Genomic DNA, 27,347 nt, shown 5'->3' with positions numbered 1-27,347 from the left:
GACTGGAATGTGCTTGTGTGAACAATGATGACTTCACTGCACTAGTCAGTGGGGACTGTGGATGCCATTGAGTGAGTATGTACACTGTGTAGCCATTGAATAAAAAATGACTGAGCAAGTAGAAAAACGAATCTGCATCAAATTTTGCATTAAGCTTGAACATTCCTTCACAGAAAGTATTCGGATGTTCAGAAGGCTCCAGCTATGGGCAACTGGTGATTGGCAGCTTCATCACAACCATGCACCCACTCATGAACCTGTCTCATGCAGAGTTTGTTGGTGAAACATCAGATCACCCAGGTGACTCAGCCCCCCTACAGCCCAGATTTGGTGCCCTGCCACTCCTGGCTTTTCCCAAAACTAAAATCACCTTTGAAAGGGAAGAGATTTCAGACCATTGATGAGATTCAGGAAAATGTAATGGGGCAGCTGATGGTGATTGGGAGAACTGTATGAGGTTCCAAGGTGCCTACTTTGAAGGGGACTGAGGCATCATTGTCCTATGTACAATGTTTCTTGTATCTTGTATCTTCTTCAATAAATGTCTCTATTTTTCATAGTACATGGCTGGATACCTTCTGGACAGACCTCATATACTCTTACATATTCTTCTCTTAGTCTGTGACTTGTCCATTCACAAAACTTCTTCATTTTAATAAAGTCCAATTTATCAATTTTTCTTTTTTGCTTAACTTTTTGTGTCTGTTTGTCTCTTTTTTGTTTTCTATCTTACCACTCTCAAACATTCACCGACACAAACACACACATACACCAATACGTAGTCAGCAGAAGGTGTTAAACAAATGTTTCTTCTCATGCTCTGAGTAGTTTAAACATTACATTTACATGTCTCGTGGCTTAAGCAAATCCCATTCTATATAGGGATATCTGAGATATTTTTAAAACCCAGAAAACATTCTCTTCACCCCAGAAACAGGAGAAATTTTTCTTTAACTACTAAAAATGACAATTTTGTGGCATTAAGTAAGTCAGATTCCTCATTTAGACCCTCAGAGTCCTCATCTAAAAATGATAAAGACTATAACACTAAAGTTCCTCCAAGCTCTAACATGCTACTATTGTACTGAATGGATACCATATGTAGAGATAAAAGAGATAAATTCAAATAAACATAAAATATATATTAAAGTAAAAACACAGAACAAAGAAAGATACATATGCTACATATAAACAATAAGATCTTTCATTCTAAGATATATTGATAGAAATTGATATAAATGTATAGTATAGATTCAAATATGTATGGTTAAGATTAAGTATAGTCCATAAGTAATCAAGGAAAATGAATCAAAAGTCTGCACATTTAATTATAAATGTAGTAAAACACCATCCAAAAAAATGAAGAGTTTCATTAAAAACACAAATTAAAATGACATTAATGCAGTGATTTTCTTTTCAAAGATTTTATTTATTTATGTACTTATTTATTTATTTAGAGGGGAAGGGAGGGAGAAAGAGAGAGAGAGAAATATCAATGTGTGGTTGCCCCTTAAGTGCCCCCTACCAGGACCTGGCCCACAACCCAGGCATGTGCCTGACTGGGAATCAAACTGGTGACCCCTTGGTTTGCAGGCTGGTGCTCAATCCACTGAGCCACACTGGCCAGGGCTAATGCAGTGATTTTCAACTGGTGTGCCACAAGAATTTTTTGAACACACAATACCTTACTATTTAGTCAAGGGCACTGCCCTCTTTTCCCTTAGATTGTTGAATTTAAAAAAAAAAAAAGACAACAGCCAACCCAACAATAGCCATCTAGTGTGAATGAATCAAAATTATATGTTTTCTTTTCTTTTTGTCGATGGCCAAATAATATATTTTTTGGTGTGCCACAGAATATAGCAATTAGTAATTTAGTTTCTGTGTACCATGAGATGTAAAAGGTTGAAAATCGCTGCACTAATGTGTCACTATCCACCTTCCCCTGGGTGTAGCCAAGAATGACTCCTCCTTCCCTCTCATTCCTAAAGACTCTGCCCTACTGAGAAATCACCCACCCCTTTGAGTTAACTGCTGTGAGTTAACTATTCCAGCCATCAAAGCAGATTATAGCCACTGACCAAGCCTGCCCATCTACTCACCCCTCTCTTCCTCTCACAATGCTGTCCCAGAGCTGGTCCACCTAATTAGCCCCACCTTGTAAGTCACAGTGCCTGGCGTTCCAGCCAGGGCTGAAACTGGCATCAGACTGGCCTGGTGACTAGAGGTGAGTCAAAGCCTCTGAGCCTCCATTCACATATCTATAAAAGGAAAACTCCTTACGTCACAGGATTTTCAGTGGGGTTAAATGTGACATCAGTGAAAACTCCCAGTACGTAGAAGTTCCCAGTAAAAATTCACTTAGGAAGTTCCAGCCAGAAGCCTTTCTCACAAGAGAGTAATGCTCATCTCTTAGCCATTGAAACACTAGCCTTCCCAGCCAGTTTGCGTTGTAACAGAAGCACCACTACTAGAAGTACTCCAGTGTTACTAGAGTTGGTATTCACTTTCATTTTCTGCGTGGTTTGTTCAAATCTAGACTGGAATACGAGGGGCCCGCGCAATCTCTTTTCTAGCAACTAGAAAGTTGCCCTTGGAGCCAAATAGGAAACTGTTGTGCTGATGGTTGACCAGGCTGTCCTGGAAGACTAGTGGATAAAAAGTAGGATGAGGCTAGGCATTGAGGGTGCAGGGTTCTAAAGGATTCTTGCATAGGCAGGAGATGAAAAAAGTAGGTTCTTACACAGTGTGATAGCTTTCAAGTAAAAATCAGAGAGAGAAAGAGACAGATATGAATAGATAGCTGGGCTAAGAATCATAAGTTCCAGGTCCAAGTACTAGTTTTGCTATTAAGTCAATGCAATTTAACCTTCCTGGATCTCAATTTCCTCAACTTCAGAATGAGTGAGATTAAAAGTAATTGTATTTTTTTTTTAAAGTTCCCAGCACATATGCTCATACTCTTTTTTCCTTCTGCCCTTACATTCCCTATCTTTTGGTTTAGAAACAATTCCTTCCTGGCAACCAAAACCCCAAACATCATGAACTGTCCTCAGCACACCCCCCTTATTGGATCAGAGGTATCAGAGCCTCCCTCATTCTTCAAGCTGCCGGCCCAGCCTTTGTTTTGCATTTAGGGCCCAGGACTGCCTGTGAGTTAGAACTAGGATTGTATTCATGCCTATTGCTCAGGGTGGTGGAAAACACTGATAGATATTTTCTGCCATGCCAAATTAGAACCTTCAAGGGCTTTTCCCCATAAAACTCTGTTGTAATTGGTGGTTAGAGTCCATATTACCATGGATACTCATCTACAGTTACATTAAGAATTAAATTGATTTTGCAGACTGATCTGGGAATTTAACCACCATTTGCACTACAGTCTCTGTGGGAAAATATAGTCTGTGTTCCAAACAATTGACCTTTTGGAGTTGATCCAGTCCCTAAGTTGGGGACGGCATGTACAATAAATATTATGTTACGTTTTGGGTTTAATTTGTGTGTTCCAGAATCAAAGACTTCTTAGAGCTGGAAGAAACTTTAGAGATGATTTATTAATGGAGTAATTTTGTAGGTAATGGAGCCAAGGTTCAGAAAGACAGAGATTTGTCTACAGTTTGGTCTCCTACCTCCAAGCCAATACTTTTCCCACTATCAAAATCATTCTGTGCTCCTTTCTTCACATAATCATGAAGCCATTTAACAGTTGGGAAGATCATATCTTCCTCAGCACAGAATCAAACATACTAAATGTTTCATAAAGTTAATTGGTTCATTATTCACTTTGCTTTCGAGGTCTATTCACTGTAAGATTTCCTTAAATAACAAGTACCATTGGGGCACTTCAATTAAGAATTTGTTTATAATAGACTGAATTTGGTTTAAATTAAGACTTGCATAATAATTCATAACTATTCTATTTAACCAGCGTTTCCTATGTAAAAGGACCTGTCAGTGCTGGATGTCACTCCAGTACGTATTTTTCACAGCTGACACACACATTTTAGTTTAGAAGATACATGCCATTAATTTTAATGTGGTTTTAGGCAAGAGCTGCTCACCTTATAACTACATTAGAAAACTTACTAATGCTTTGTTTGTTCTCGTTACCAAAGCCAATTGAAAGAGACTTATGAAACCCTTCAGAAGTAAACCTCCAATTGAAAAGGTGCCTCGCACATAATTTGTATATTACGAGAAGAGCAAACATCATTAGAAATAAATTACTTAAATTGTTTTATTTGAAACAAATTTTCATATTTTGTACACTTTTCTTCACCAATACACACATTTAGTTACTTCCCCGTATCCTGCTTGAGCAGAGTAGGGGAGCACTGAAAGAGAAACAGCCTCATATATGTAGATGACATAGTTTTACACAGACAGCTGGCGCGGTAATCTAATTACAAGGGAAAGAAGGGCCACCCACCAACTCTTCAAAAATTAAACAGTCATCCTTTGTAGTGGCTGCCCATCCAACCTTAACTTGGAGTTCACTCCTTCAATTACTAGACATTTATTTTACGATCATTTTATCTTGAAGGATAGAGAGCTTAAGAGACAAGGCTCCAGTGAGACTCTGTGTGTGTGTTGGGAGATGGGGGTGGAGGTGCAGGGGAGGGTGCTGTTTATTGGCCAAGGGTAGGGGAAGAGGCTTTTGGTAATACCTGGCTTTATAACTTTTTTGGACTAAATTAACTGAGAAAACGCCTTATGACTTAGATGGTAACTTTGGTGCTTATTCTCTCATATGTGTATTGAAATGAAACCAAAGCCAAGTCTTAAGGAAAAATCTTGGCCCTGCCCAGGTGTACCTCCTAGGCCTGCCTCTGTATGGAGAGGGGTGGCCTCCTCCTGATGCACGAGTCCTTGTCTGGTTTCTCAACATCCTTGAATTGAGCTGACTACAAAAGCTGAAGACATTTGATATACAGAATGGCTGCCCTCAAGGTGTATCTAGTAAAATTTAGAACTTACTGCCACTTAAGACTTATTAAAGGCTTAACAGGAATCATATTTACGGAAAGACAGCCCAATAAATATCCATTCTTTCCTTTATAAGCTATCTTTGATTAGTCAAGTGAGCAAAAAGCTGTATATCACTATCACAACCTCCACATTTTGCTACCTAAACCTATTCACTTCCACACTATATTGGCCACTGGCTGATATTGAGAGGCATATAAAACATCCCTATGAAAGTCTGTGCCATGTTTACTAAAAGAAATGAGGCTGCTATTCACTGTGTTCCAGAGTGCCTTCTCCGAGGACGCTCCATAGGGTTGTTTCAGTACAGTGATGGTTGGGCTCCTCTGCGACTGCCCTGCCTTTATCTAAAGGGCACTGATCTGCCCCAGACATTTCCTGTTAGTAAGTACAGATAAGATCATGATTTTATTAAGACCCCAAATCATGATTCCCAAAGCCCCTTGCAATCAGGAAGTCCAATTTTCCTCCACAGACATTTCTGGGATTAACCAAGGATATTGGCATACGTGACCAAGTCTCCCTAAACCCAGTGGTGTGCTGGTAAATGTTTAACAACCAGCTCTCCTATGGAAAAAGCAACAGATTTGTAGCATTTGCTAATTTCCTTGTTGTAAAAGCTCCCATCATGTTCAATATGACATCACTAAACATGGAGTTGCAAAAAGATCCATAGCAGCGTATCATTATGTGGTATTTCCATCACAAAGATAGGGCAGATGTAAACAACCTCTAGACTATACATAATAATAAAATGTAGCAATGTAAATAGGATGTGGTGAATTTTGAGTAATCATTAGCTTTGTTTTTAGTACTGTGTAATTTACTTGTAAGTCCATATAATTTAATTTTTAAATAATAGCTCTGTTTAACAACTGGTTTGCAAAATTCCTGAAAGTTTAACTGTTGGCTCTCATGAGCCAGTGTAAGCTGGCTCCAGCACACCACTCTCTTAAACCCCACTAGGTTGGGAGTCCCAGCTAATAGTTTGCCCTTCAGTTTGTCATATTAACAATTCTAGTCTAACTAACAAGGAGCAGGAAGCTTAGCCTGATCCCTTTTTTAAGGGATCATGTCCACAGGTCCAAAAAGAATGGGAGGCAGTTTCCTTCATGTAATCAGAACTACTACCTGAGTCCCAAGCTCAAGTCTGCTGGATTCTGGGCTTGGGTGCTACACAGAGCTGCTGCCCTCCTCGGTGCCTGGTCCAACCAATGGATCCTACACCACTGGCAGCCTTCTCCTGTCTCTGCTTCCAAGCTGCGGCCTTCCTTAACTGATGACCTCCACTCTGCTCACAGGCCACTGCTCACACTCAGGCCAAGAGCCTCCTCAGTATGGGCCAAGCGAGGCTTCTCCCTGGTGCCCAACTACTCTTGAACCTTATACTGGAACTGCCTCTATCGCTGCTGCCTCAAACATGTGTGATGCAGTCCGCGTTTCCCGATTAACGGAAACAGGAAGGATTGCTTGCAAAGCCCGGGAATGAAGCCAAGAAAAGAAAAGCGAGGCGGGAAGGGCACGACGACTACATCTGCAGAGCGCCAGGGCCTAGCAGCTGGGAAGCGGGAAGGCCGGCGCTACCTCCGCGCAGCCAACCCCGGGAGCCTCCGATTCGGCGCAGTGGAAGCGCCCAGAGCGGGCGACGCAAACGCGCGAAGGCGGTGGCGCCAGCGGCCGCGGTGGCGGCGGGAGAACCAAGTCCAGTGCGATTGCGCGGAGGCAGGGGCTGCGAGAGGTGTCCGCGAAGGAGAGCGCCGTGCGCCTGCGCGGGGGCTGCGTGGCGCGGTGGCGGGGCTGAGCAGTGTGAAGTGAGTGGCGCTGCGGGTGGGGCCGTCGGCGGCGCTGGTGAGCTTTGCGGAGTTGGGCGGTGCCGAGGAGGAGGACGAGGTGGCGGCTGGGTCTGACGCTGCCCTGTTCGTGCGGGCTCCGCTTGCTTGCTTATTTATTTATTTATTGTGTGTGCCTCCGAGTGAGCGCGCTCCACGACTTGGTGGGGAGGGGGTGGGGGGAGGGCCCGGGAAAAGGGGGCGCTGGAACGGGGCGAAACGCCGCGTGACTTGCAGGTGAGGGAACGCCGAGCGGTCGCTGCAGCCTCCGCCGCCGAGAAGCCCTTGTTCCGGCTGCCGGGAAGGAGCCTCTGGTGCCGACAAGATGGCGGACGGGGAGCTGAACGTGGACAGTCTCATCACCCGACTGCTGGAGGGTGAGTGCGGGGCTCGGCCGGCCGCAGGGAGGGGGCGCCTCGCCAAGTCCCCAGTCCCCTCTGCTGCGGAACCGGAGGGACCGGCTTTCCCGCCCCGAGGCGGCCGCCGAGGAGGGGCGAGGAGGCTGGTTGGCCGGGGCGGCGGGGTGGGGGGGGAGCGGCCTCCGGGAACTGGGCCGGGGATGAGGCAGGCTAGAGGGGCTGTCGACGCAGGCTGCCGGGCGAGGCCCGTTGGGTAGTGTCCCCGCGGACCTTCGGGGACCGGCACGGCGACGCGCGAGCCTAGGGGTGCAAGGAGCCCAGGGGTGCTGGGTGACCGTTCCCAGGGAGGGTGCCAGGATGCGTGCTCCTCCGCATTGTGGGTCCGTGGAAGGTGTATTTCTGCTCTTGTTCGCTTTGTGCATTGCCCTTGGCTGCCTCCGGTTCTAGTTCCGGGAGTGATTTTTTAAAAAATCTGTAGACGATTGTCTGATCTGCTCTGCTGTTTTATATGATGCTATAGGACCACATCTGTTCCAGGAGAGGGTAACAACGGGACTGGAGTACCTCCCATTTATTATTTTGGTAAAAAAATAAAAATAAAAAGTGATCAAGTTGAAGATGTGCGCAAGAAAAATGGAATCTATAGACACGTTTGCTGAAAGTATTAGCTTTCGGGTTTGAGGATTTAACAGGTTTGAACAGGATTCAGTATCTGCACAAACTTAGGGAAGGTCTATTGAACGGCCACTTGTGTTTTACTGGGTATTTACAAGTCTTCGCAGCTTTTGAAGTTTCCGGACCCTTCAGTTTTTATTGAATAGTTTTATTTTGGGGTGAGGTATTGAGGGAAAGTGGAGACATGGGGAGGCCAGGGTATTATTCAGAGTTAATCATGGTCTTCTCCCAGTGAATCGCTTTACCCTAAAATTTGCGTCATCACTGCTTTGTGGATGTGTAGGGGGGAAATTAAGCCTTAAAAACAAATTGAGTCTTTTCTCCCAGAAACCGTCCGAAATTTCATATGTGGCAACTCTTACTTGTTTTCAAATTCCCTGAGGGTAATAGATACAGTAATGCAATATGTACTTACATTTGGAAAAGCATCGGAGATTGTGTGATTGGGGGGGCGCTCAGTTTCTTTTTCTTAAGCCATTGTCGGGATCTCCTCGGCTCTGTGTACCCGTTGTGTAACAAAGTACAGTATATTTGCTCCAGATGTGAAAGCCTTCCAGCCATCGAAGACCGAGTAAGAAGCAAAGTTTTACCGGGAACTCTTATTTACCTTTTTCTTTACTACTAAGTTATTCCTGGGAGGCCCCCTGGTGCTTGCAGTTAGTGTTCACTACTTAAGTCTTTGTGGACTTAGGCAGATTGAAAATCTTGCTGAGTGTTTGAGGCATTTGCTTTGAAAGAAATTGTATTTGGTAATTGTGTTGTTGTAAGAGAAATATAGCTATTCTAAAAATATAATATCTTGTTAACTTTGAAGGAATATTAGGCCCACAACCGTTTTTATACTTTTTAAATTTGGCTTATAAATTTAAATATTTTTAAAATCTGATGTATCTCAATTTTTCTCTTTTGTTTTCCATGTATTTATATATTTCATAGGCATAAAACACAGTAGGCTTAGGTGTTTTAAAGTGTTTGATCTGGAGCCTTTTAAGTTAAATGCACCTTTTTATGATTGTAGGTACTTAAGAATCTTTATTAGTGGGGAAAAAAGATAAGGTGTGGAAAATAGAAGTGACAGCTTCTATTTGTTTTTGTGAATTCCAATGAAATGTTTGGTTCTGGCTTTAGCCGATCATTTTTCCTTTTATTGGTGAGAGTTCTAGTCCAGACATTTTCCCCTTTTAAATTAGCAAACATTTATGGACCTGTATTTTGCCAAGTCACCAGGAATCCAAAGATAAGACACAGGCTGTTCACTCAAGGAACTCCCAATATAAATAAGTGATGGGGGGGGGAGCTTTTTTAGCCTCCTCTCTTTTCAACACACCTATCACTAAAGAGTTTCATTACTTTCTTTTTAATCCAGAGAATACATATTTAGTTTGACAGTGCCTCCGGAGATTCTTAAATTCTCCAGGCTCCTCCTCTCCTATCCACTTCCAAAATTTAGACCCATGTAATGACATCCAAAACAGACTTGGATTTTCTAATCAGTAATTAAGTCTTCGAATAAAAAATGTGATTTTTTTTCCGTGATGTCACTTGCTAGTTAAATTTAACTCAAATTTAAGTGATGATATTTTGTAAAAGCTGCCCAACAGAATAGCTACTGTTTGTTGGTTTTTTTTTTTTAATTACATTGACACACAAGTTAAATTTGGCACAAATTCTCTACATGGGTAGGGAGTGGGGAATCAGCAGGATTTGATCTCATTTTTAAATGTTGATTACAATTCCACAATATTCTTGATTCTTTTTTCTTTTTTATTTTACTAAATTGAAAATTAACTGTAAAACTCTTAGTAACTGTATTTTGAGTTTTGCTTTGTATTTTCTTTTTGGGTGGACATATCATTGATGCCATATTTACAAAGTGCCCACAACAATTTTTAAATTTTATTATTCAGTGCAAAATAATGTACTGACTTATTATTTGGATAGTGCATATTTCTTCAGTTATATTTTCTTGGGTTAAATTTTACTTAGAAGTATAAGCCACTGTACCCCCAGTAGTGACCCTGCTACCACATTCTTGTGGCTTATTGCAGTGCTTTTGACTGATGGTTTAAATTGCAGCTAGTTCCTATGCAGATCCTGAGAAATCTTTGATATTAGTAGTTCCAAAAAAATTTAGGGTGGCAGTGGAAGTATAGCACAGTCACCTGGGGGACTTTATTCAAACTATAAATGTTGAGTTTATTTTGGGGGAGGTGAAATGGGATGAGTAGAATCTAATGTTTTGGGAAGAGGTTAAGTATGGAAGGCTACTTTCCACCAGCTAAGTTAGTACTAGGTCTGTTCCCAGCACAGACTTCATCCAAATGTTTAAAAAGTGGGCTGTACCAGTTAATAATAATTAACATGTGTGTTATATATATCAGATACCTAATTATATATGATATATATTTGTATATATCATATATGTGATACAATATATACATAAATGTAAAACTGTTCTGGGGTTTGTTTTTTTTCCTGATTATAAAAGTATTCTTGTAGAAAATTTGTGAAACAGAAAACTATAAATGGGAAAAAACCCAACTCCTCCTCTAATTCCACAATGTAGAGACCAATCTTAAGAAGTATTTCAAAAGCTATTTGCTGTATGATAGAAAAGTTTTTTTCTTTGACTTGGCCACAAAGTTAAGCTTGAATATGACAACATGAATCGCAGAATATTAGCACTGTATACATTTCTGTGGTAGACTATGATTGTGCTTATTTTTTGGCCTAGTAATAGCTTTATGAAAATCTTGGGCTATGAGTGTTCTTATTTTGTTTTCAAATCCATTTTTCACTTTGTCTGAACCTGTCAGATGTCTGACTTTGTGAAATTGCTGTGATCATGTAGTACATATCTCCCTTTCCTTTGTACTATTAAAATTTACTTAGACTGACAGACTAAGAAAATAGGAAATTTTCCTCTTTCATGTCCTTTTGAAGGTTAAAAAAAATTCATTTGAAAAATAAAATGTATTAATGAACTATATTAAAGTCCCCCTTTTTAAGTAAGTTTTATTTGGATGTAATTCATACAAGACAGTTCAGCTATTTGAATGGTGTAATTCGGTGATTTTAGTGTACTCAGAGTTGCACAACTCAGTACGGCCACCTTCAGGATGTTTTCTCAGCTCCCGCCCTGAAGTGCCACTCTGTTCCTGTTAGCCGCCACTCTTCTCTTCGCTGCCCCTTCCCTCCTCCCCTGCACTAGGCCGCCCCCCAATCTATTTTCTGTCTGGGTTTTGCCTGTTCTTGGCATTCGATATAAATGAAATTGAATAATATGTGGTCTTTTATGATGGACTTCTTTTAAAGTTTACTCATGTTGGAGCGTATGTCAGTATTTCATTTCCTTTATGGCTGAATAATATTTCATTATAAAAATAGCATTTCATTCATTACTTGAGTCGCTTGTTTTTTTAGCTATTGTCGAAAATACTGCTATGAATATTTGTATACAGGTTTTCCTTTGGGCATATTTTCAGTTCCCTTGAATATGTGTATGTGGGGGTGTGTATAAATATAAATACAAACTAGGAGTGGGATTGCTGCATCACATGGTAACTCCATGTTTAACCTTTTGAGGAACTGCCAGACTGTTTAAAGCCTTTTTTTCTGATTAAATTCTTTAATTATGACCCTGCAGTCTAAAGGTGTGAAGGAAGTGCTAGGTTGGTTCTCACAACCTCAACTTCTGTAGGGAAAGTGTACAGATCCAAAGCCAGGTCTGCTAGAAAAGAGCAGGTTGGGGAGCAGGGGAGATGAACTGAGAGATACTTTCTTCTTTTCCTCATTCTTGGATGAGAGGCTAGAGAAGGCATAAAGATGGTCCATTTTTTTAAAACTGATTTAAAAATTAGGCTGGTTTTTCCCTGTAGTTCCTACAGGTGAGGGAAAGTTGGACTGTTTAAAGAAGTAGCCTAGAAGTGTTTCTGTTTTGTTAAATGGGAGAGCTAGAGCTTTCTGGTAAATATCTAAATCCAAGATTAGGATTCATTGGGATTTAGAAATCTGTTAACATTTGAATCTAGAGACAGGAGTACATTAGGATTTTGGATTAGTGAAGAAGGTAGTAAATAGTATCTGGTAGGTTTTTTTCTCTCGTATCTCTGTTAAAGAGTATCCATTCCAAAGGCAGGCATTCTTGAACAACTTTAACACATGTAAAATAAGTTCATAAGAATGTCAAGATATTCAGAAGTAATAACTAAAATAAGTGTTTCTGAAACAGGTTATCCTGGAAGTCTTGGGATACAGGGATGTGAGGAGAAATGGTTTGTAAATGTCAGTGGGCTTAGCAGTAGTGTGGTGGGGAGAACAGGGATTCCAGTCCAATCTTCTAGGGTTAATTTTGCCAGGATACAAATTTATACCCTCAGGCAGTGATCACTGCTTCTCTAGCTGCTGTAAGTAACCATTTCAAGGCTTACCCTTCCTGGAAAGTAGAGGAGCAGAGAAGACAGAAGAAAGAGATCCCTGGCACAGTTCTTTTTGTGCACCCTCCATCTGCTCCCCCTAAGACTGAACCGGATTATTTTTGAAGTCTTGGTTATTAGTGGGTGAAATGTAATTGTTTTTATACCTTGTTCTCTAAAATATACCATGCAACCAAGACTTTCCATCTGTTGGATAAATGAAAATGCTTTCATGGAAATAACATTTATTCCACAATTAGAGGTAGAAGACTAAAAGTGCAGAAATGAATTCTGAAGGTGAATAAGTATAAATAATCAGTAGCCAGTCTTCTCCTAGTTTGATAGAGGAATTAGAGGAATTCAGTTTCTGGTCTGGGTGAGTACTTGTACAATAGAAAAAGTAGTAAAAGGACAGTGACAGTTGTCCTTTATCCTGCCTCTGCACTGTTCACATTGTGATTTTATTGTGAAGGTATACATAACCTTCCTGAAAATCACTGGCCTCGGGGCTCTCCCTTCCCAAATTTACCTGCATTTGTACAAGGACAAGGAGAGAGGTATTTATATCATGTGCATAATCTAGTGGGAACATTGCCTTTGGGACTTCATTTGTGCTGACACTATATAATTTGGAGGTTTTAACACACTTTATTTCATTATAAAGGAAATTTATTCCCAGAATATTCATCAGAATATCCCCGAGTTCCCAACTAGTCAATTACAGGGTGACCGAAACATTTTCATGGCTTTGCATACTTACCTAACACTATTTTTACTTTTCCCCTAATCCTATCCCCCATGTTCAAGATTCAAAGAAATCAAAGTTACTTTCCACTATAAAAGAAGTTTATGGACATCTATTATATAATTGTGGGTATTCTTTAATATTATACCAAAATATCAACAAGTGGTAATTTCTTAATAGCTAACTGTAATGTGGGATCTAAAATATCAATGATTTTTTTGTTTTCTTACATTAAAATTCATTGCTCTGTCTTGCACTTTAAATGGATCTTACACATGACTTTGTAACATGCATGGGTCATTTAGAGAATACTGGTTAATACTGAGCTATGCAGGTGTTCAAATGTTGACATACCTTATACAACATCAAAAAACCACATTTGTTAATATTGCAGTGAAGTATTATTATAGTCCTTAAGTGTGGAGAAGTTGTCAAATTCATGGTGCTGGGTACAAGGTTTCCAAAATTTTTAATTTCACTGGAAAGCTTGAAGCATATCTTTAGCAAGAAATGCTGTCAATTGTTTTCCTTGAAATGACAAGCACTTTTCCTTTCAAGAGTGTCTGTTAACTATCTAAGTGTGAATAACCATAGCTTGTCAGTTGTGCTTTCTAGTAAAAAAGATGTTTTGTTAAAAAAAAAAAGTGGCTACATCAGCTTGGAACTAAAACAGTCGCATGGGTGCTTTTAGGGGAGACAACCATTGTACTTTGGTATGCAGCGGAAATGCTTTATGGGCACTTTCTATTTCACCATACAGAAGAATATTAAAAGATGTATACTCAGTGGTGGAGATTAATAAAGTGATTGTTTTTACTGCTTCATCAAGGGCATTCTTAATGACAGTGGGCTGCTTTGTGTTTCACTGTAAGTGCATGGCTAGAAACACACCATGTTTGGCACCACTGACTGGGTGCTCAGTGTGTGCTAAGGTGCCCACCGTTTTACCAGCCATTGCTTTTACACCATGCAGATGTCCACACAATGGAAAAGGAATCACACTCGGGGAACCACAGGGCTACGGCACTCCTTCCTCTACCCCTGAATTGTCTAGCCCTCACCTATATGTTACTTCACTTGTTTACATTTTCTCAGTATCTGTTTACCTGTGCCCCTGGAATGATTTTTAAAGATGATTCATAGACCCCTTTGAGAATTCATGAAAGCCATGGGTCTCCTCAGAAATACATATATGTTCGTGTACGTATACAATATCATAGACATTTGGTGGTGGTATACAGGGCTGCTGAAGGCATCTGTAGGCTCTGAAACCACATTAGTTACTCCTGTCAGACACACTTAAAGTAAATTGAAATTATGGCACCTGCCTAATTCTTTCACTTAAAACTGAAATTCCACATTATAACCAATTGTAAAAATTACACATTTATTCCTTTTTGTGGCTTAAAGATAGACTTATGTGCAAAATACAGGCTGGGGCAAAAGTAGGTTTAAACTTGTAAGTATGCGAAAGTTTATTGTATTATTTTTTCTTGTTTTGTTTTTTAGATTCAATTGCTTATAGATACGTATTTATTACCATTTTATTCATATTTTTGTTTTTTCCTTTATTTTTATTATTGATAGTATTACAAAAGTCCCCATTTCCCCTGCTTTGACCACCTCCACCCAGTCCCCACCCCCCTCACCACACCCCCCTACGGTCTGGCAGTCAACACACAGTTTGTGTTCATGGGTTTTGCATATATGTTTTGGCTAATCCCTTCCCCTTCTTTCATTCAGTTCCTCCCACCTCCCTTCCCTAATATTTTTTAAATCTTTTTCTTCCTTTTTCTTAAAGAAGACCCTCTGACATTTCACGTAATACTAGTTTGGTGGTGATGAAATTCTTACAGCTTTTTCTTGTCTGGGAAGCTCTTTGTATGTTTTTCAATTCTAAATGAAAGTTTTGCTGCATAGAGTAATCTTGGTTATAGGTTTTTCTCATATTATTATCAATTATTGTATTATTGTCCATACAAACAACTGTAAACCTACTTTTGCCACACCATGTATGTTGCAATTGATATTTCATTGTACAGAAAAATTTAGGAAATGTAGGAAACCTGGATTTAAGTGAGCTTTGCTGTTGATTAATCTTTATTAGGGTAGAGGTGGGGTAGACCAAACTGAAATTAAGGTATTAAAGATTAATGAGGATTACTAAGATTTCATGGGATAGACATGATAGTGGAATTAGTTCTTTTTTTCTTGGCATCCTTTCTGTTTTAGAAAAGGCAGGTATTAATAAGAACTTGATGGAGGAAAGAGCAAGTGTTTATTGAAAGATAAAATTTAGTATACATGCAACATACATACATAGCACACACCATTTGTAATTTAAAAGAGAAACCTTCATTGAAAAAGTTTTCACACGATACAAAATTTGAAATACAATGATTGAGTACAATATTTTTGTAATCCTGAGAAGAGGGGAATTCTTTGGGAGGAAGATAACATTTTGCTTAATTGAGGTTCAGTTGTTATTCTATATCAAAATCAATCACAAGTGTTCATCTGTTGATGCATTTTATCTTGGAGGATGTCTTTTAACACAGGTACTGCCAAATACTGATACCTATCCACAAGCATATGACTTTAGTTAAGTGGTTTAGTCATCGCTTGGGAGGCATTTATAGAACTCTATTAGCCTTCTCTTGATGTTTGCCTTTTAGCATGTCATTACATTGCAGATTAATCAATTCCAGGAGAGGGTTAGGCCAAAGCTTCTCATCTGCACAATTAGGTAGCTTTTGATGTATTTTGCACTAGCAGTGATGTTTGAAGAATGCTATTAGAACTGTGGCTGGAGTTTAGAAAACATCTCATGCAAACATTGAGGGGGTGAAGATCTCACTCGTTTTAACTTTGACAGCACTAGAAGTGTATGAAGTAACTTGACATTTGCTTGTGATTCAAGCGACATTACTTGTCAAAATGACTTAATCACAGCATACATTTCAGTCAGGGTTTTTTTTTGGCTTTAAAATTTTAGGACTCATTAAGAAACACTACTGACTTTACAGCACAATCTAATTTATAAAATTACTCAGTGTCTGATAGTAACGATTGAAGGTGATTTTTCTCTATAAGAAAAATTTCAGTATTGGCCCTAACCTCAAAAAAAATAATCACAATAAAACTTTATCATCGTTAAGCCATCGAACCGCTGTGTGGTAGGGCAAGTCAAGACAGTCAGCTTTTATTTCTGATAAAGACTCATGGAACTGAAAGTGGTTAAGTTCATGGGAGCTAATGAACTTCACCCTTGATACCACTTCAATAATACATAACTGATTAAAATTTTTTTCTGATGAGTAATTGCTGCATAGACTTCAAACACCTAAATTTTCACAAGCTCTGTAAAATTGTCCAAGTAGGTCTTTTTCTGCTCTGTGTATTTTTATCACCATTGGTATTTTTTTTCCACAGCTTCTTTGAAAATAGTGTTACCTGTATTTGTTCTACATTAGTTATTTATAGAGACTAACTCTCTCCCATTCACTTCAGATTCGCTAGTAGCTCCTCAAAAAGCAACAATTAAGTATTGGTAATACCTGTGAACTCAAAGAGCCTAGGAAAACCACTCAAAATCATTTGTTTCGTCTTTTTAACTGATTATTGATGTTGCCTCCAGTGTCCTCAGCTGTTTATTTTACAGAAAGTCTAATAGTCTTAAGCAAGATTATTGTCTCAAGACATATTTATTTATTTGGCTTTTCCAATCAAACATGATTTGATTAATTTGCCATTAGTAAATGGTTTTCCTCTCTTGCTAAGATACGAACAAGTTGGAAACTTACTTTCATTGCAGCCTTTTTCATTGTGAAGAAATTCTGCTGTGGTGCGATTCCATTTAAATTTTAAAATTTTTTCTTGACTCACTTTCCTTTGAATTGGGAATGTTGTGATGAACATAGATTCTTTTAACACAGCTATAATGCCATAACTACAGTGCCTAGCTCCCCCATTCAGTAACATAATAATGCACACTCCGCTGTGCCTTAAAAGCACAACGTTCACATTCCACTTACATTGCTTTGACATGACGAATATGCCTAATAATAAAAGTAAAATAAAATATTGTGGTACAGCAGTAAGCATGGCACTCGAGACACTGTTGAGTTATAACTGCATCTCTGCAATTTATAGTACACTGGGAAGAAGCGCCAAGTGATGAGAACGCCCCATGTGGTCTTTGTCATGTAATTTTTATGTCACAAAGTATTGGTTTTTTTCCCACCAACCATTTAAAAGTAAAAACACAAGTTGTGCAAAAACAGGCATTGGTCCCATAAGCATGCCCAAAAGGTTGCAGGTTTGATCCCTGGTCAGGGTGCTCGTACAGGAGGCAACTGATTTTGAGGTTTCTCTCTCACATTGGTATTTCTCTCTCTCTAAAATAGGTAAAAAACATATCCTCAGGTGAGGATTTAAAAAAAAACCACACACACAAAATGGGGCCAAATTTGACTCTCGGGCATTAATGTTTTCCGCCTTTTCTGATGTAAACGTGATTGTGCAGAGGAAGTAACTCACCAGGAATCAGGAGACCTTGGTGCTTCCACCAAAGTTTCGTGACTGACACAGTCGGTAAAATACAGGGTTGGGATCCTCAGTCTAGCCCTTGGCAGAGTATTCCTCTAAACTCTTGGAGGCCACACCAGTCAGGGCTATACTGATGTGTTAAGGAGTAAAGGACCATGAAGTATGCAGTCCATTCTCAAATGGTTCAGGTATAAGTAAAAAATATATATATTTTTAGGACAATAAGATACTATAAATAATGCTAATAAATTTGATGATTTAGAAACTCATCTTGGCAAAACTGATACAAGGTATAGAAAATATGAATAGTCTTATGTGTTAAAGAAAATGAATTTGTACTTGAACAACTTCTTAAAAAGAACATTCTAGGCCCACATGGTTTCAGTGGTGACCTAAATATTTAAAGAAGACCTTTCATCAGTTTTTATACAGTTTCTTACAGAAAATTGACAGAGGTAACACTTCCCAGCAGACAAAGGGGAACTTCTGCATATAAGGGAGCACTACTTTTGAATTGAAAGATAGCTGGGATTGCTCTGAGCCATCTATCTGCCCTAATCTCCGAAACATTCAGCTAATTTATTCTTAAAATGGGGTCATTTATCAAAGGCTTAATCTTCTGAAGAACATTTAGCCTCTCTAACTGCATTTAATCAACTTTTCAATGTGATTGATTATGAAATACACTGTTAATGCACCACTGCAGTGGGGGAGCTACTGCCAATTATACTTGTAAGAAATTTTTGATTGCAAAAATATGTCCCACCTTCAGAGATATTAATTGGGGGAAAACATGCATTTCAGAGTCAGAAACTTAAGGTGTTTTACGTAGTATATTTTTGTTTGGGCAAATTTTTAGTTGCTGTGGATTAGCATGACTTACATAGTTGCAGCATTTTAGCTCTGTAAGAATGTTAAGTCAAAATGCACCTTGTATAACCTAAATTGCTCACTTGCAAGATCAAGATTAAATAGACACATAACTTACAGAGAAAATAAAACAACTATGACATAAAATACTCACCACTGTAATTTAGACTCCTTAAGTTGACATGTCAAAGTGACCCCACACTAGTCTCGACCTAATAATGGTAATCTACAAAGTATATTTGTCATTTGAAAGCAACCAGAGATCTTTACTCTTTCAAGGAGAATGCATTTTTTTCCTTAACCTAAAATAGATACGTTTTGTCTTGATTGTAGAACTGTATTTTTCACCGTCATTTCCCACAGTTAAAACTTTTAATGCCAAGATTAAGAATTATTCCTATCACAGGGCATTGAATCTAAACTAGTATTCTACATACTTAATGGAAGGTACAAAGGTAAATGTCTTTTTTTGGTCTTAGAAAAATTCAGATGTCCATGGGAAGTATTTAATTGATGTTTGAGAGCTAATTAAGTTAAGTTCCCATTACAAAAGTAGTTCTGCTGATCATTGTTTTGAATTTCAGGGATGGTCTTACCAACTCATATTTGCCAAAGCACATTTCTACATTTGTCTCTTTCTCCTCTTTGTTACTCGTATATTACTATATTAATGGAAAGTATACATGGATTGGCTTTTGGCAATGGAGGGTTTTTTTGTTTTTGTTTTTGTTTTTTTAAAGCCTCTTTTGCCCTGACAAAAGAATCATAGAAACTTAAGCAAGAAATGTGTGGACTTTATTGTAAATGGGAAATAATAGGGGTATATAGAGATATAGTTTCTGTTTTCTTTGTTTAAATGTATTTTCGGTTACGATTGAATGGGAGCTAGCAGTACAGTTAGAGGCTTAAGAGTGTGTGTGCGTGTGCGTGTGCGTGTGCGTGTGTGAAGAGAAAGAGCTAGTGGAGAAGGTAAGGAGAGGAAATGAGTATAACTTCAGTTCAGTAGGGCAAATAAGGAACTCCCCATGTACCATGTTTCCCCATTCCATCCCAGAAGTCATTGGGAACCATACTAGTTAATGGATTTTATTTGGTTATTCATGTGAAAAATGCTTTCCTCCATTTATAGAATTTTTAATATAATGCCCTATTGTAATCATAATAATGCATTAAAATTTATTAAATATCTAGTATCTTTTAAAATCTGTTTCATTTTGATCAGAAAATAGAAGTGGTAGTTGCTAAAATTCTTGGGACTGCTGATGATATTCCAAGGAAGCGTATGAAGCTAAATCACTTAATTGTCAGCTACTTTTCATAATCTTCTTTCTTCATAGCCACACCTTCTTACTAATACTATTTTGGCCTTTTACTACTAAATGCAAGACTTTGCAGAGAGTAGGCCAGACACTTAGTGCTGTCCCTGAAACCTCTTAGGTCTCTTGGGCTGTGAGACCTCTCCCTGGAGTGCAGAGGATGACTGCATTTCCATGGTAGAGGCCTTACTGAGCATCATCAAGAACTAGCGATGATGGAGATAGAAGCCAAAGGTCTATCTAAATAGACACTTAAATCTAAGCTAGCATAACCTTACTGTTAGCCACACACCAGTGTATCTGGTAGTTTGCTGCCGGTGTGTTCTTATCTTCAAAATAATGGACGTGAGTCTTTTTTAAGGATTATTATTTTATGGATCAATTTTAGAAAACTGATCATTTTATACATTGTTTATCAGTACGAGGATGTCGTCCAGGAAAGATTGTACAGATGACTGAAGCAGAAGTTCGGGGCTTATGTATCAAGTCTCGGGAGATCTTTCTCAGCCAGCCTATTCTTCTGGAATTGGAAGCACCGCTGAAGATTTGTGGTATGTAAATTGGTAAAAGTTGGAAACAGTCTCTTTTGAATCCCAATTTTTCCTCTCATATTTACATTGAGGATACTCTAGAGAAAATATTTTACAATTTTTGTGTAAAAGAGAAGATAAGTTTTATTTTACAAAATTCTGTAAAAATGGAAACTTTCATGAAATGACAAAATATAGGCAAAATTTTTGCTAGATGAAAAGATTGCTATTCACACTATAGTTTTTATAAATAAGAAAGACAATATAGTCAAAAAATAAAAAGAGGCAGATCTTAGAAGAGATTCAGATGGTCAATAAATAAATGTAAGATCCTCAGTGTTACTAGTAATCAGGGAAGTGCAGTTTACTAACAAATCCTGAATGCTAATCAGAATGAAAAAAATGTCAAAAATTGATATCTGGTGTATAAAGAAGTAGAGAAAAAGGCATGTTAATACACTGGTTAGAAAAAACAGGTACAGAATTTGGGGGGGTCAGTATAGTAATATTCATGGTATTCTAGCTTTGTTATGATTATTTTGGTTTATTTTGAAAATTGTGTAACTTTACACAGTTTGTTCTTTTAAGTCTTATATTGGCTTTTGTCCAAAAGCAAAAACTTAAGTGGAGTGATTACATTCTTCCATAGTTCACATAACAGCAGGCATGGTATAAGTAATGTCCTGGCTTTTGGTTTAATCAGTTTTTCTTGGTAGTGGCTGTTAGTGTTTATGATTTAGCTTTTATGGACTTAACCATCAGTTTTTGCCCAATCAAGGATTATTTGCTATATGCAAATTTTATTCTGCGTGTTTCTTAGTGATCTACAGTAACACCATGTTGTAACCTGCAGTACTTCATGTGCTCTTTTTTCCTTTTTCTCCATGTGGTTTTTTAAGTCATGTGTTTGGTTGCTTCTTTGTTCAGAGGCTATGAAATAGGTTAAGTAAATGTTTGTTGAAAAATTAATTAGCTTATAGTGTCACCATTAAGTAAAAGTTAGAGTTTGGAATTTTGTGGAAATGATTTATCCTTTTTATGATTTCCAATGAAGCAAATGTAGTTGCTTAAAAGTTACCTTAAAATTAAAATGATTCAGCCCTATCCTGGTGACTCAGTTGGTTGTAGCATCATGTGGTGCACCAAAACGTTACAGGTTCTGTCCCTGGTCAGGGCATGTAAGGGAGGCAAATGACAGATGTTTCTCCCTCACGTTGATGTTTCTTTCTCTCCCTCCCTCTCCCTCTCCCCCCCCCTCTCATATCAATAAAAACTTCCTTGGGTGAGGATTAAGATAATATATTGGGTTGTTTATTTTTAAAAAAATTAAAATGATTCAAATGCTCTGCAAGGTTGTCTTTAAAATGCTTTAATTCAGAAAGAATTTGAAGGTAATAGAAGTTATTTATACTACATTTTTCTAAGTTCTTGCTGTTTATTCTGTTATTTGGTATATAAAAATGACCTAAATTAAACTATCAGATGATAAGATTAACTGTATTAGTTCTGTATTATTGCATAACAAATTACCCAAAAACTTTGTGGCTTAAAAGAACAACATTAATTTATCATCTCACAGTTTTTGTGCGTCAGGAATTTGGGCCCAGCTCAGCTGGGTCCTCTGGTTCTCGGGCTCTCTGAAGACTGCAGTCAGGGTGTCATCTGGGGCTGTGGTATCTCAAGGCTCAACTGTGAAAGGATTCAGTTCCTCATGGGCTGATGGACTTAGGGCTCAGTTCCTAATGAGCTGTTGGCCAGAGGCCTCCTTCAGTTCTTTGCCATGTGTGCTTCTGCATGATTAAGAGTGAGAGAAGGCAAGAGAGTGCAAGCAGATGGAAGTGACAGTCTTTTGTAACGTAGTCTCAGATGTCATGGCCCCTCTCACTTTTGCCATATGCTCTGTTAGAAGCAAGTCACTACCTCTACAGCCCACATTCAAGGGGAGAGGATTATACAAGAGAGTAAACATGAGGAGTCATTTCATAAAAGCTGGTTTTACCACAGTAATCAGATATTCTAAAGTTGACTTTTTCTATTTTTAGGAGATATTCATGGACAGTATACAGATTTACTGCGGTTATTTGAATATGGAGGTTTTCCACCAGAAGCCAACTATCTTTTCTTAGGAGATTATGTGGACAGAGGAAAGCAGTCTTTGGAAACCATTTGTTTACTACTGGCTTATAAAATCAAATATCCAGAGAACTTCTTTCTCTTACGAGGAAACCATGAGTGTGCTAGCATCAATCGCATTTATGGATTCTATGATGAATGTAAGTAAAAATAAAAACCTATTTTTTATTAATGGAGAAATTCCCTAATTTTCTGTTTCAAAAGGGTTCTTTCACTTCACAGTTTTTTGAAAATATGAACCAATGTGCAAAAGCGCAAGAAGAGAGCTTTTCACGGAAGAGGAACCTAAAACTGCGACACACTACTAATTAAATTGGTTCTTGGCGATCTCTGTAGTCATATTCTTTCAGGTTGACTATGGCTTATTCAGCCAAAGGCCCTTTTGTAATTAGTTTACATAGTGAAATATCCAGTAGCTTCTGGTTTTCTCGTGTCCATTAAAGTTTTAGCTCTCAGCATTCTTGTGATATGACAGAAACTCTTACTGGCTCTTTGTCAAAGAAATACTGAGACATTCTGAAATTATTTTAAAGGTTCAAATTTATTATCAGGATTTTAGTCTTTGCCTATAAGCCTAGAGAAATAGAGATATTGAGAATTCTGAGGTATCCTTATTTTGTTGTACTTTCTTCATCAGTAACAAATCACTGGTTCGTTGTTGTGTGGTACTGCTGCCACGTGTTACTACTGAATTACCCTATTACATTTGAGTTGGTCTTTTGTTTGTGCTAGATTTGGTTAATTACAATTTAGAAACAATGATTTTCAAATTGAATTTATTGTTGTTGAGCTCTGGATTTTCCTTTAGAAACTATTTTTTGCTTTTTCTATCCTTAAATATGGTAGAGTCCTATTCAAATTCCTGCCTCTTTGATTCACATAATCATATATTTGACAATGTTCAAGGAACTATTCTCTACACTGGGAATGCAGTAGTGCACAAGACAGATGCTCTCTCTCTTTTTGGATTTGAAGGCGTTTATTTTGTTATTGTACTTACTAACATGATTAATAAGTTGTAAGTTCAAATAATATATAACGTAAAACTTTTTAATAAGTCATTGAAGATTCCTTAAGTACAAAATAAACTATGAACAGAAGCCCATGGGTAATGTGTTGTAGACAAAGTGTTAGTATCCTTAATAAATACAAAAAGCTTTCACAAATTAATTAAAAAATCAACAAAACATATGAATAGGTATGTCACCACAGAAGAAATAGAAGTGGGCAAAAATATATAAAAAGTCTTTAGCCTAACTAGTAAAGAAACAAATTAAATTGATACTATTTTTCACCTGTCAGCTTGACAAAGCTTATTAATACCTGGTGTTGACCAAAATACAGAAAAAGAGGTACGCTCAAGCCTCTTCTGGTAGGGGTATAAACTGATTCAGCATCTACTTAATTGTATGTTATGACCTTCTGCAAGGAGTATGTATATTTTTCCTTTTTCCAAAATATAAATTATTTTTAAAAGGCTCAGGTGCTATCTCTAATATAATTTTACTACATTTTAAGCATCATCAAAGTAAATACTGATGTGAATTTGTTGGTTTCTTAAGTTTTCCCAGGTAACTAACTCCTTTAAGAATCTGTCAGTCTGGAATTGCTATAACAGTAGAACTCCAGTTAGCCTCTTAGTGTGCTGTATTTCTAAAGACAGCTTGGATCTGAGCACACCCCCACATCTAGTGTGGACGTGCCCTGGAGGTCTAGTCAGTGTAATCAATGCTTTGTGCCTAGGAGGAATGATAAAAAATTGTCAGGACTATTTCTAGCTAGTTCACCTAAATTGTAGGTCCTGAGTATCTAACCAGTTGAAAACTGGCCTCATGTGTAGAGTTCACTAGCCATTCATTCAGTCATCTGTGCCCTTGTCATACCAAAATTGATTAAGTCTACCTCGCATGAACAGAGTATGGAATATTAAATGCGTGGTGTGTTAGCTCCCTCTTTCCCCCACAAGCCACTGACTGGTCAACAGGACCATTCAGCTAACAAGTATATTAGGACATAAGGAAGAAAAATAAAACTTCAGAATTACCCTTATTCCAGTTCCCTCTTGATTACTAACCATCGTGTGATAAATATTTCAGTCTTTCACCATTACAATTGTACTATTTGGACCCCAGTAGAAGAAATGACAGATGTATAGTAGAGAGAGAGGTTAGTCACTAAGAACAACGTGTAGGAGTTTGATACATGATGAAAAAGGTATGGAACTTCCAAATAAAAATGGTGGATTAAACACATGTACCTACTTCAACTTTTCAGTAACTCCCCTAAAACAACAGGAAAGGAGATTTTATTTTTTTAATGCATAAACTTACAAATTTATAAAGAGTAACCGTGTAGCAAATTAGAAAGGGCTGAATTCTCAGTGGAGAAAAGCAAGAAACAACTGATTTCACTGCAGAATCTCCACCACCCTCAAAAAAGTTTCAAGATCTGGCAGCAGCTTTAAGTATTATCTCTGAGGATGAATATCTGATAGGAGAATTCCTAGGTCGAGTATAGGCATATCTTTAACTTCACTAGATGTGTAAATGATTGCCAAAGTGGTTTTACTGGTATCTCTGTTGTATTGGGCAATATGGCTTTTGTTTTGTTTTTTTTTTTTAAAGACCGGTTCTTTTCGAATTCTAAGATACTCTAATCACTATTTTATGGAGCTTATGTTCTAATGGGAATGATTCTTTATTTGATTTTTTTATTACATTTTCTGAGGTATAGTATGTGGTTTCAGTTGTTTAATCAGACCAGGGGACAGGAAGTGGGTTGTGGTATATCAAACTATAACCACTTTTCTAAAGCTACATCAGAAATAGAGGTATATTCTTAAATGATAGAATACAGGCTTGAATACCCTTGGGATATTCAAGGGTATTCAAGTGATATCAAATGAAATAATGTGCTCTCATGTAAGAACAGCTTATAAACACCGCTTTGAGTTGTACTTGCTCATTGAGAGGCAGGTTATGGCATAAAAGCATAGGAAATTAGTGCTTGTGTCTTTTGTACCTCCCCTGGGTTAGTTGTCACACCTTACTACCAAATACAGAAAAATTGAGTAACACTAAAAAGGTGAGTGTACACGTGAGACTGTCTTTATTGTAGCTCTTTATGCTAGACTAAAGAAAAATTATAGCCTTTGTGTCTCTATTTATACTTACCATAGTGCAAAGTTGTAATTCACTCAAAAGTGAATACCAGTTAAGCACTTGGAAGTTCTTTCTTGGCAATAAGTTTATGCTGTTACTCAGTGCATTAGAGTGAAGATGTATAGTGTCCAGAGGCACCCCTTTGTTTCTGCTTACTGATTTGTCTAGGTGTTTAACTAATTAATACACATGTTGAATGGAAAAAATAAACTGATCATCAGTTAGACTGTTTCAGAGTGGCTCTATTTTAGTGATCTTAAAACACAAGTGTTTAATGGGTATGTTTTATAAAACACCTGGCACAATCTTTGAAGTCTTTGCAATTTTACTGAAGGCATGAATGTTTATTGTATTTATTACTATTTTAAAAATACACAAGTAACATGTATTCATTATAGAAAAACCCAGTGCTAGATAAACATGATGAAGAAAATTGAAATCGTCATAATCCTGTGGCTGTGAGATATCCGATGAGAATGGTTTTAGATTTATTTATTCTACTTGCTGCTCTTTTTATAGGCAAACGAAGATTTAATATTAAATTGTGGAAGACCTTCACTGATTGTTTCAACTGCCTGCCTATAGCTGCCATTGTGGATGAGAAGATCTTCTGTTGTCATGGAGGTAGACTAGTAAATTAGCCTCATGGGTTTTTCTTACTCTTCTGTTATTTAGAAAAAAAAGTTGTAATATTTAAGATGTTATCAGAAAACAAAGCAGTGCTTTTGTGAAAACTCAAATGATTAAAACTGTTTTAAACATAGCTAACATCTCTTCTACCTAGAAATTTGTGATTATTTTATACATGATTAAAATGAAAATTTAGTATTTGCCTTTGAAGAGTGTCACTTATGAGGAATATTACTGTAGTTCTGTTTAAAAAAAAAAATGCCTTCCTTTTGCCTCGGTTTTAACAGGAAAATGCCTCTATCTGTAAAAAGAGAATTATTACTGTTTTTCCTGCCTCTATTAAATGTTTCATCAGAATCCAAATATAATTTAATATTCCCACATGGCAAGAGTTCTAGGCTTTATGTAATAAATATGTCTGCTTTAGTCCTAAAAATAATTTTTGGTAGAATAAGTTATTCTGTAAAGCTTAAATATGTGGAAATTTATCTGAAAAACTAACATATTTCTAGCATTCCAGCACTTGGCTAGATGACATGAAAATATATAGCCAATGTATGATCTGGCCATCTTTAAGAAATTTAAAAACCTATTGATAAAATGTATACTTTCACATAGATATTGAGTAATGAAATGAATTTAATTACGTCAAAGTACTTATAGAGATGGTAATTGTGAGGAGTCAAGAAAGGGAGAGAATTGTTGGGTGGATGTTTACAGAGACATGGATTTTGGAGGATGAATGGACTTTGGAGAGGTGGAACATATAGTCCAACCTTGGTTGTTGAGCGTCTCCCACCTTGAACAGTTTGGTTCTTGACCCGACAACCCTTTATGCTGGTACTGAATTTCTGGTGGGAAAAAATTAGGTTTTGAATAAGTTTCTTCTCAAACAGCCTTCTGGAACGAATTAAATTCAAGAACCATGGTTCCACTGTAAGGCATTCTTTTTATGTTTAGTTCAAGAAATGTGTGAGGTCTGACCTGACTAGAATGTCAAGTACATGTTGGGGAATGATGGAATTAGAGTATAGAGATTTGAATATTGAACAAAGGAGTTTATTAAATGGTTTGATAGCCATATTGGGTTTTTATACAGGGAAGTAATTTAATGAAAATACTGTAAGAAAAGTAGTTTTCCATCAATATG

At 37.8% G+C, this 27,347-nt stretch overlaps 1 protein-coding gene across 3 annotated transcripts in view; it reads left to right on the top strand.

Annotated features, from left to right (window-relative positions):
* Positions 1–6,674: 6,674 nt before the first annotated feature.
* The window catches only part of PPP1CB (protein phosphatase 1 catalytic subunit beta), a 35,251-nt gene continuing 14,578 nt past the window's right edge, over positions 6,675–27,347 (top strand). Inside the window, exons 1-5 of one of the 3 annotated variants that reach the window (XM_053924043.2) lie at positions 6,675–6,797; positions 7,053–7,192; positions 20,163–20,294; positions 22,316–22,546; positions 26,087–26,191. In XM_053924043.2, the coding sequence (XP_053780018.1) occupies positions 7,141–7,192; positions 20,163–20,294; positions 22,316–22,546; positions 26,087–26,191 (520 nt within the window). In that variant the 5' untranslated portion in view covers positions 6,675–6,797; positions 7,053–7,140. Of the gene's footprint in view, positions 6,835–6,857; positions 6,877–7,052; positions 7,193–20,162; positions 20,295–22,315; positions 22,547–26,086; positions 26,192–27,347 lie in introns of those variants that run through there. The other 2 variants (XM_024552608.4, XM_053924044.1) reach the window with 2 other exon arrangements.

The sequence above is a fragment of the Desmodus rotundus genome, chromosome 5 (genome assembly GCF_022682495.2).
Source record: "Desmodus rotundus isolate HL8 chromosome 5, HLdesRot8A.1, whole genome shotgun sequence".
Taxonomy (NCBI): Eukaryota; Metazoa; Chordata; class Mammalia; order Chiroptera; family Phyllostomidae; genus Desmodus; species Desmodus rotundus.
The sequence above is the reverse complement of the archived record's forward strand: the minus strand, read 5'-3'. Positions and strand labels throughout refer to the sequence as shown.